This window comes from Triticum aestivum, chromosome 3A (assembly GCF_018294505.1).
Source record: "Triticum aestivum cultivar Chinese Spring chromosome 3A, IWGSC CS RefSeq v2.1, whole genome shotgun sequence".
Taxonomy (NCBI): domain Eukaryota; kingdom Viridiplantae; phylum Streptophyta; class Magnoliopsida; order Poales; family Poaceae; genus Triticum; species Triticum aestivum.
This window is the reverse complement of record NC_057800.1, coordinates 589974443-589986139: the sequence shown is the minus strand read 5'-3', so window position 1 is coordinate 589986139 and position 11697 is coordinate 589974443. Positions and strand designations below refer to the sequence as shown.

The 11697-nt window shown below is 45.1% G+C and overlaps 1 protein-coding gene across 1 annotated transcript; it reads left to right on the top strand.

Annotated features, from left to right (window-relative positions):
• Positions 1 to 9296: 9296 nt before the first annotated feature.
• Positions 9297 to 10247, top strand: LOC123058719 (factor of DNA methylation 5-like). Its single transcript, XM_044481415.1, has 3 exons — positions 9297 to 9368; positions 9447 to 9551; positions 9634 to 10247. The coding sequence occupies exons 2-3, from the start codon at positions 9456 to 9458 to the stop codon at positions 10051 to 10053; spliced, it is 516 nt and encodes a 171-aa protein (XP_044337350.1). The 5' UTR covers positions 9297 to 9368; positions 9447 to 9455; the 3' UTR covers positions 10054 to 10247.
• Positions 10248 to 11697: the final 1450 nt, after the last annotated feature.

Genomic DNA, 11697 nt, shown 5'->3' with positions numbered 1-11697 from the left:
ATTCACACATGTATTACGATATCCGGATAATACAAATATAGCTTGCATAATAGACAATTATCATGAACAAAGAAATATAATAATCATTTTATTATTGCCTCTAGGGCATATTTCCAACAGTCTCCCACTTGCACTAGAGTCAATTATCTAGTTACATTGTGATGAATCGAACACCCATGGAATTCTGGTGTTGATCATGTTTTGCTCTAGGGAGAGGTTTAGTCAACGAATCTGCTACATTCAGGTCTGTATGTACTTTACAAATCTCTATGTCTCCATTTTCAACACTTTCATGAATGGAGTTGAAGCGACGCTTGATATGCCTGGTCTTCCTGTGAAACCTGGGCTCCTTGGCAAGGGCAATAGCTCCAGTGTTGTCACAGAAGAGAGTCATCGGGCCTGACGCATTGGGTATGGCTCCTAGGTCGGTAATGAACTCCTTCACCCAGACTGCTTCGTGTGCTGCCTCCGAGGCTGCCATGTACTCCGCTTCACATGTAGATCCCGCCACAACGCTTTGCTTGCAACTGCACCAGCTTACTGCCTTACCATTCAAAATATACACGTATCCGGTTTGTGACTTAGAGTCATCCAGATCTGTGTCGAAGCTAGCGTCGACGTAACCCTTTACGACGAGCTCTTCGTCACCTCCATAAACGAGAAACATGTCCTTAGTCCTTTTCAGGTACTTCAGGATATTCTTGACCGTTGTCCAGTGTTCCTTGCCGGGATTACTTTGGTATCTTCCTACCAAACTTACGGCAAGGTTTACATCAGGTCTGGTACACAGCATGGCATACATAATAGAACATGTGGCTGAGGCATAGGGGATGACACTCATCTCTTCTATATCTTCTGCCGTGGTCGGACATTGAGCTGAGCTCAATTTCACACCTTGCAACACAGGCAAGAACCCCTTCTTAGACTGATCCATATTGAACTTCTTCAATATCTTATCAAGGTATGTGCTTTGTGAAAGACCTATGAGGCATCTTGATCTGTCTCTATAGATCTTGATGCCTAATATATAAGCAGCTTCTCCAAGGTCCTTCATTGAAAAACTCTTATTCAAGTAGGCCTTAATGCTGTCCAAAAGCTCTATATCATTTCCCATCAAAAGTATGTCATCTACATATAATATGAGAAATGCTACAGAGCTCCCACTACTTTCTTGTAAACGCAGGCTTCTCCATAAGTCTGCATAAACCCAAACGCTTTGATCATCTCATCAAAGCGAATGTTCCAACTCCGAGATACTTGCACCAGCTCATAAATCGAGTGTTGGAGCTTGCACACCTTGTCAGCATTCTTAGGATCGACAAAACCTTCCGGCTGCATCATATACAGTTCTTCCTTAAGATAACCATTAAGGAATGCCGTTTTGACATCCATTTGCCATATCTCATAATCATAGTATGCGGCAATTGCTAACATGATTTGGACGGACTTCAGCTTTGCTACGGGAGAGAATGTCTCATTGTAGTCAACCCCTTGAACTTGTCGATAACCCTTAGCGACAAGCCTAGCTTTATAGATGGTCACATTACCATCCGCGTCTGTCTTCTTCTTAAAGATCCATTTATTTTCTATGGCTCACCGATCATCGGGCAAGTTAGTCAAAGTCCATACTTCGTTTTCATACATGGATCCTATCTCGGATTTCATGGCTTCCAGCCATTTGTCGGAATCCGGGCCCGCCATCGCTTCTTCATAGTTCGAAGGTTCACCGTTGTCTAACAACATGATTTCCAAGACAGGGTTGTCGTACTACTCTGGTGCGGAACGTGTCCTTGTGGACCTTCGAAGTTCAGTAGGAGCTTGATCAGAAGTATCTTGATCATCATCATTAACTTCCTCTCTAATTGGTGCAGGCACCACAGGAACATTTTCCTAAGTTGCGCCACTTTCCGGTTCAAGAGGTAATACTTCATCAAGTTCTACTTTCCTCCCACTTACTTCTTTCAAGAGAAACTCCTTCTCTAGAAAGGATCCATTCTTGGCAACAAAGATCTTGCCTTCGGATCTGAGGTAGAAGGTATACCCAATAGTTTCTTTAGGGTATCCTATGAAGACGCATTTTTCCGACTTGGGTTCGAGCTTTTCAGGTTGAAGTTTCTTGACATAAGCATCACATCCCCAAACTTTTAGAAACGACAGCTTAGGTTTCTTCCCAAACCATAATTCATACGGTGTCGTCTCAACGGATTTCGACGGAGCCCTATTGAAAGTGAATGCGGCAGTCTCTAAAGCATAGCCCCAAAATGATAGCGGTAAATCGGTAAGAGACATCATAGATCACACCATATCTAATAGAGTGCGATTACGACGTTCGGACACACCATTACGCTGAGGTATTCCAGGCGGCGTGAGTTGTGAAACTATTCCACATTTTCTTAAGTGTGTGCCAAATTCGTGACTCAAGTATTCTCCACCACGATGTGATCGCAGGAACTTGATTTTCCTGTCACGTTGATTCTCAACCTCACTCTGAAATTCCTTGAACCTTTCAAAGGTCTCAGACTTGTGTTTCATTAAGTAGACATACCCATATCTACTCAAGTCATCAGTGAGGGTGAGAACATAACAATAGCCACCGCGAGCCTCAACACTCATTGGACCGCACACATCAGTATGTATGATTTCCAATAAGTTGGTTGCTCGCTCCATTGTTCCTGAGAATGGAGTCTTGGTCATTTTACCCATGAGGCATGGTTCGCACGTGTCAAATGATTCGTAATCAAGAGACTCTAAAAGTCCATCTGCATGGAGCTTCTTCATGCGTTTGACACCTATGTGACTAAGCCGGCAATGCCACAAGTATGTGGGACTATCTTTATCAACCTTACATCTTTTGGCATTCACACTATGAATATGTGTAGCATTACGCTCGAGATTCATTAAGAATAAACCATTCACCATTGGAGCATGACCATAAAACATATCTCTCATATAAATAGAACAACCATTATTCTCGGATTTAAATGAGTAGCCATCTCGTATTAAACGAGATCCTGATACAATGTTCATGCTCAAACTTGGCACTAAATAACAATTATTGAGGTTCAAAACTAATCTCGTAGGTAAATGTAGAGGTAGTGTGCCGACGGCGATCACATCGACCTTGGAAGACGCGCATTGTCACCTCGTCCTTTGCCAGTCTCCGTTTATTCCGCAGCTCCTGCTTTGAGTTACAAATGTGAGCAACTGCACCGGTATCAAATACCCAGGAGCTACTACGAGTACTGGTAAGGTACACATCAATTACATGTATATCACATATACCTTTCGTTTTGCCGGACTTCTTGTCCGCTAAGTATTTGGGGCAGTTCCGCTTCCAGTGACCACTTTCCTTGCAGTAAAAGCACTCAGTCTCGGGTTTGGGTCCATTCTTTGGCTTCTTCCCGGCAGCTTGCTTACTGGGCGCGGCAACTCCCTTGCCGTCCTTCTTGAAGTTCTTTTTACCCTTGCCTTTCTTGAACTTGGTGGTTTTATTGACTATCAACACTTGATGTTCCTTTTTTACTTCTACCTCTGCTGATTTCAGCATTGAAAATACCTCAGGAATGGTCTTTTCCATCCCCTGCATATTGAAGTTCATCACAAAACTCTTGTAGCTCGGTGGAAGCGACTGAAGGATTCTGTCAATGACCGCGTCATCTGGGAGATTAACTCCCAGCTGAGTTAAGCGGTTATGTAATCCAGACATAGTGAGTATGTGCTCACTGACAGAACTATTTTCCTCCATCTTACAGCTGAAGGACTTGTCGGAGACTTCATATCTCTCGACCCGGGCATGAGCTTGGAAAACCATTTTCAGCTCTTCGAACATCTCATATGCTCCGTGTCGCTCAAAACGCTTTTGGAGCCCCGGTTCTAAGCTGTAAAGCATGCCGCACTGAACGAGGGAGTAATCATCAGCACGTGTCTGCCAAGCGTTCATAACGTCTTGGTTCTGTGGGACGGGTGTGTCGCCTAGCGGAGCTTCTAGGATATAATCTTTCTTGGCAGCTATGAGGATGATCCTCAGGTTTTGGACCCAGTCCGTATAGTTGCTTCCATCGTCTTTCAGCTTGGTTTTCTCTAGGAACGCGTTGAAGTTGAGGACAACGTTGGCCATTTGATCTACAAGACATATTGTCAAGATTTTTAGACTAAGTTCATGATAATTAAGTTCATCTAATCAAATTATATAATGAACTCCCACTTAGATAGACATCCCTCCAGTCATCTAAGTATAACATGATCCGAGTTAACTAGGCCGTGTCCGATCATCACTGAGACGGACTAGTCAACATCGGTGAACATCTTCATGTTGATCGTATCTTCTATACGACTCATGCTCGACCTTTCGGTCTTCGTGTTCCGAGGCCATGTTTGTACATGCTAGGCTCGTCAAGTCAACCTAAGTGTTTGCATGTGTAAATCTGTCTTACACCCGTTGTATATGAACGTTGGAATCTATCACACCCGATCATCACGTGGTGCTTCAAAACAACGAACTGTCGCAACGGTGCACAGTTAGGGGGAACACTTTCTTGAAATTATTATGAGGGATCATCTTATTTACTACCGTCGTTCTAAGTAAACAAGATGCAAAAACATGATAAACATCACATGCAATCAAATAATAATAGTGACATGATATGGCCAATATCACATAGCTCCTTTGATCTCCATCTTGGGGCTCCATGATCATCTTGTCACCGGCATGACACCATGATCTCCATCATCATGATCTCCATCATCGTGTCTCCATGAAGTTGCTCGCCAACTATTACTTCTACTACTATGGCTAACACGTTTAGCAATAAAGTAAAGTAATTTACATGGCATTTCTCAATGACACGCAGGTCATACAAAAATAAAGACAACTCCTATGGCTCCTGCCAGTTGTCATACTCATCAACATGCAAGTCGTGATTCCTATTACAATAGCATGAACATCTCATACATCACATATATATCATTCATCATTCATCACAACTTTGGCAATATCACATCACAAAGCACTTGCTGCAAAAATAAGTTAGACGTCCTCTAATTGTTGTTGCAAGTTTTACGTGGCTGCAATAGGGTTCTAGCAAGAACTTTTTCTTACCTACGTAAAAGCCACAACGTGATTTGTCAACTTCTATTTATCCTTCATAAGGACCCTTTTCATCGAATCCGCTCCAACTAAAGTGGAAGAGACAGACACCCGCTAGCCACCTTATGCAACTAGTGCCTGTCAGTCGGTGGAACCAGTCTCACGTAAGCGTACGTGTAAGGTCGGTCCGGGCCGCTTCATCCCACAATACCGCTGAAGCAAAATAAGACTAGTAGCGGCAAGAAAGTTGACAACATCTACGCCCATAACAAATTGTGTTCTACTCGTGCAAAGAGAACTACGCATAGACCTAGCTCATGATGCCACTGTTGGGGAATGTTGCAGAAAACAAAAATTTTCCTACGGTTTCACCAAGATCCATCTATGAGTTCATCTAGCAACGAGTGATCGGATGCATCTACATACCTTTGTAGATCGCGAGCGGAAGCGTTCAAAGAACGGGGATGAGGGAGTCGTACTCGACGTGATCCAAATCACCGGAGATCCTAGCGCCGAACGGACGGCACCTTCGCGTTCAACACACGTACGGTCAGCGTGACGTCTCCTCCTTATTGATCCAGCAAGGGGAAAGGAGAGGTTGATGAAGATCCAGCAACACGACGGCGTGGTGGTGGATGCAGCAGTACTCCGGCAGGGCTTCGCCAAGCTCTATGGAGGAGGAAGAGGTGTTGGAGAGGGAGAGGGAGGCACCAAAGGCATGGGTACGGCTGCCCTCCCTCCCCCCCTCTATATATAGGGTCCCCAGGGGGGGGGCCCTGGAGATCCAATCTCACAAGGGGCGGCGGCCAAGGGGGGTGGAGTGCCCCCCAAGGCAAGTGGGGCGCCCCCCACCCTAGGGTTCCCAACCCTAGGCGCAGGGGGAAGGCCCAAGGGGGGGCGCACCAGCCCACTAGGGGCTGGTTCCCCTCCCACTTCAGCCCATGGGGCCCTCCGGGATAGGTGGCCCCACCCGGTGGACCCCCGGGACCCTTTCGGTGGTCCCGGTACAATACCGGTGACCCCGAAACTTGTCCCGATGGCCAAAATAGCACTTCCTATATATAATTCTTTACCTCCGGACCATTCCAGAACTCCTCGTGACGTCTGGGATCTCATCCGGGACTCCGAACAACTTTCGGGTTACTGCATATACATATCTCTACAACCCTAGCATCACCGAACCTTAAGTGTGTAGACCCTACGGGTTCGGGAGACATGTAGACATAACCGAGATGGCTCTCCGGTCAATAACCAACAGCGGGATCTGGATACCCATGTTGGCTCCCACATGCTCCTCGATGATCTCATCGAATGAACCACGATGTCGAGGATCCACGCAACCCCGTATACAATTCCCTTTGTCAATCGGTACGTTACTTGCCCGAGATTCGATCGTCGGTATCCCAATACCTCGTTCAATCTCGTTACCGGTAAGTCACTTTACTCGTACCGTAATGCATGATCCCGTGACCAGACACTTGGTCACTTTGAGCTCATTATGATGATGCATTACTGAGTGGGCCCAGAGATACCTCTCCGTCATACGGAGTGACAAATCCCAGTCTTGATTCGTGTCAACCCAACAGACACTTTCGGAGATACCCATAGTATACCTTTATAGTCACCCAGTTACGTTGTGACGTTTGGTACACCCAAAGCACTCCTACGGTATCCGGGAGTTACACGATCTCATGGTCTAAGGAAAAGATACTTGACATTGGAAAAACTCTAGCAAACGAACTATATGATCTTGTGCTATGTTTAGGATTGGGTCTTGTCCATCACATCATTCTCCTAATGATGTGATCCCGTTATCAATGACATCCCCATGTCCATAGCCAGGAAACCATGACTATTTGTTGATCAACGAGCTAGTCAACTAGAGGTTCGCTAGGGACACATTGTGGTCTATGTATTCACACATGTATTACGATTTCCGGATAATACAATTATAGCATGAATAATAGACAATTATCATGAACAAAGAAATATAATAATCATTTTATTATTGCCTCTAGGGCATATTTCCAACACTCCATAGCGTGTTTCAGGTTACCCCGGGGTCTTTGCGAGAATATTACGTCCATAATCCGCCAGTTCTGGTGGGGAAGCAAAGCAGGGAAGCGCAAGCCCAGCTGGGTTGCATGGGATATCATGGTGCGGCCGAAATATCTTGGGGGGCTCGGGTTCAGGGATATGGAAATTTTTAATCTTGCCTTACTAGCAAGACAGGCGTGGAGGCTGCTAAGCGATCCAACATCATTAAGTGCACGTATCTTAAAGGCTGCATATTACCCAGATGGCACGATCCTTGAGGCTGAATTAGGGAGCCGACCATCGCAGATTTGGCGCGCAGTTTTGGATGGGCGAGATGTCATGCGGCAGGGCATAATAAGGAGAATTGGCAATGGCACTTCAACGAAGATATGGAGACATAACTGGCTCCCTCGCAAAGGTATGCTCAGGCCGATTACCTCTTTGGTGATGAACCCTCCTATAATGGTTTCTGAGCTAATCAATACAGCAACAGCATCGTGGAACGAGGAGTTCATCCGCCAGGTGTTCTTACCAATAGATGCGGAGGTTATCCTTTCCATCCCGCTATGCACAAGATCTATTGATGATTTTTGGGCATGGAGTGCGGAGACGAGGGGGCCGTTTTCAATAAAGTCGGCGTACAGAATGATTTTGCATACAAAAATCACGAGAGAAAACTGGTTATATGAGAGAAAACTGGTTATATGAGGTGAGGAGCAACAAGCAAGTGAATGGACGAAGCTCTGGAAGATAGAGGTTCCATCCAAAATCAAGATGTTCTTGTGGCGTTTTGCGAGATGCTCCACACCCACGGCGGATCTCCTTCAGCATCGAAATATGGCCACATCTGGGCATGTAAATTGTGCGGGGCTGCCGACTCTTGGAGACACGCACTCTTAAACTGTTCTATGGCCAGAAGTGTTTGTGCCTTGGCGGAGGAGGATATGGTGGAAAAAATGATCCAGTGTGATAGTGACAACGCCAAAGACTGGTTTTTCAAGATGATAGACACGCTGTCTTATGAACAGCTAATTCAAATGTCAATCACTCTTTGGGCCGTGTGGGGAGCAAGGAGGAAAGCAGTTTATGAAGATATCTTCCGGAGTCCCATGTCGACTCATCTTTTTATCCAGTCTTATTGGAATGACCTTCAAATCACAAGGAAACCGAATCTGCATCACATTCCATTGAGACAGCCCCGGCCGAGACAGTGGATACCGCCACAAGAGAACACAATGAAGCTCAACGTTGATGCTGCGGTGGCACCACAGAGGGGAATAGGAGCAGTGGGTGCAGTTTGTAGAGATAGGGGCGGCAATTTCCAGGGTGCCTCGGTGATAGTTTTCAGAGGTATAATCGACCCAACTATGCTGGAGGCGCTAGCGGTGAGGGAAGCGTTGGCACTGGCGGAAGATTTGAACGTTTCTGCTATACAGGTGGCCTCAGACTATTGGTGGCGATAGATGATATCAAGAAAAATAGTGGAACAGAATATGGAGCAATCGTGCTAGAGATTAAGGAGTATGCTAAGTCTTTTGTTCTATGTAATTTTGTTCATGAGTTTAGGAGCTCGAATTTCGAAGCTCACAATCTAGCGAGACATGCACTTCGACGGGGACTTGGCCGTCATGTTTGGTTAGGCCACCCTGAGGACCTCCATTTCGTCCCTGTAATCATGGTGACGTCTTAATAAAGTTTTGCTGATTGCCTAAAAAAAATGTATTCACTGCCTTTACGTTTTGGCTCTCGTCAACCACGCACACATATTTAGTCCGACAGGAGCGGGGCTAGAAGGCCACATTGTCTCCGGGCCAACTCGTCGGCCGAACGACCTTCCCTTGCGCCGCAGCCGCCTCCTCCACGTCCGTCCTACTTGCTTATTTGCCCAGGGTTAAAGGATTGATATTGCCCTGCGGGTTCGTTCTTCTGCCCGATGTCCAATTGGGCTTCGGGTGTTTCTTTAGCATGCCGGAGTAGCTCTGAAGAGTTCATCGTTTTTGTGTTAGTTTCAGAAAAGAAAAAGAAAAATCACCACTGGTCGCTGGCGGAAAGGGAGGGAGGGTCAGGTTGGGCCCTGGCCCAGTCCATATTTTGGTATATGTTCCGAAAACAACAGTATATATCGATCCTGACCCTGACCCTCCCTCCCCCACGACCCCCTCCTCCTCCCGATCCGATCGTTCCCGCCCATCGCCGCCGCCTCCCGATCCGATCGTTCCCGCCCATCGCCGCCGCCTCCCGATCAGTACGTGGCGATGGAGCTGCTAACGCTTGAGTTTGTAATCAACTGAAAACGGTCCAATTTATAATTCTGGCTATGCAGGTTGCGACGATGGGGCTGCTAACGCGTGAGTGTGTGAATGAACTGAGGACAGCCCACGACCGCGTTGCTGGAGGGTTGGATAATCTTGAACGGTTTCTGCAAACAGTACGTCTTACATATATGGAGTACATCTCACAGATAGAGGTCCGGCTTTTGCACCCTATGCTTAGTTTGTTTCTTGTTTCAGATTAACAAGCTCGTGGAACAATCTCGAATGGCTTCAGAGTTGATCACCGCGGCCGAAAACACAGTTAGGGAACACACCAGTCAGAAAGAGCAGCTTCAGCAGAAGATGCAAGACGAAGCTGTCCTGAAGGAGCAGCTGCAGAAGATGATAGAGGAGAAAGCTGCCTTGAAGGAGCAGATGCAGACTCAGATGCAAGAGATTGCGTCGTTGAAGGAGCAGATACATAAGGACCAAGAAAATGCCATCTTGAAGGATCAAGTAAAATCTTTGAAGGAGGAGATGCAGAAGAAGGACCAAGTAAAATCTTTGAAGGAGCAGATGCAGAAGCACCAAGAAAATGCCATCTTGAAGGAAAGTAAAAAAACAACCTTTTTTAAGAGAAAAATGCCATCAAGAAAATGCAAGAAAATGCCATCTTGAATGAGCTGAGGTGTTTAACCAGTAACAATGATGGCCCAATAATGTAATTTGAGCCCATAAAATAATTTTCAAGTATACTTTCAATAGGTGTCATGGTTTCAAAGATGATGGTGAGCTCTTGAACATGGCTTTCAAGAAATTGCCCTCGCTAAGTATATAGGCAATTTAGAAAAAAACAGTTCTTTCAATTTTTAGTGCATACGACCGATGCATCAAAGCATCATTCTCATCCTTATTTCCAAATGACATCCACGGCTGTATGCTTCTGCATGTTTTGGTACTGAATCAAACGTGAAGGCTTGATTCTAAGCATGCAAACGGTTCGATCTATATTTTCAAGATAAATCTCACCCAGACAGAGATGTTCATTCTTTAGTGCTGCCAAGTGAACAGGGGAGAGGTCTAGCGAGACGTTCAAAAAAAAAAAGGTCTAGCGAGAGGATCAGACGACGATGTGAAAAAAAAAACTCCTGGCATTGTTAAATAAGTAACTCACCATACTAAAGAAAACACATTTTCCAGAGAAAGATACGTTTAGTGTGTTTGTTCATTTATTTCGGTCTATCTGTAGTCCATATTAAAATATACAAAACATGTTACATTTGTGGACGAAGGAGCATTCGAGAATTATGAAGCGAAACAATAGACATTAAAATGAAATACGATATGACACAAAACGACCAACAAAAAATACATTACATCGAAAATTACATTGTCCTTCCTTCCACTATACGTCGTCCACCGGAACTTGAGAATAAACTTAACTGACATCAGGAGAAGGAGACACCTGCAAACGCCTCGTTATATTAGGATTTGAAGACCTCAATAATCACTGGCGGCAGAAACAAGATGTAGCAACTGTTGAAGAAATATCAGTTAGGGCACTACCCAATGCAGCGCAGGCTTGCAATACTTCAACATCTGTCTAGAATGTTGGAGAAACCGGGCCGTGCCACAAAACAACTAGAAAGAATATGCAAGCCAGTTGCTCCGACTGAAGAGAGCCAGTATATTTGACAACATCCACTTGCATATGCCTCTCGTAGGCGTCGATCCTATTCCAACGTGGCATCGCAAACACCACCTCGCAGAAGGAAAATAAGAACCTACTAGACCTACAAAAATTGAAAGGGGTGGATTTCCACTCCTCTAATTGTCAATAAACCGTCGAGCGAAAGAGATGAGTGGGGCTGGGACAGCGATATTGAGGAGACCTTGATGACAGTTAGGGTTGAGGAATGAGTGTTGCAAAAGGGAAAAAAAACTTTGTAGGTTTCGTTAGAGAAATTTGCAACGACCATATGCACGCCGACACGACGAGGAAAGAAGAAACCACGAGGCGCGCGCGCACAGAGAGAGAGAGAGATGGTACTGCTAAAAATCCTCTGTAACTAAATATAAGATGAACTACAAAAACCGGAAATCCAATTCGGCTGTTGGGAGCATATGCTCCTGCCTGTTAAAAATGTTTTTTTGCAAATGTCAAATTTTTAAAAAAATAAATGTGTCCGTTGTCACACCAAAATGCTACCTGCAAGTTTTTTGAAGGAAAGCTTAAGTATTTTGATAAATGAAAAAAAATAAAGTTGAACGACAAATGTTACCTTCAAATGTTACACTTATTTTTGTCTTTTTCACCGACGA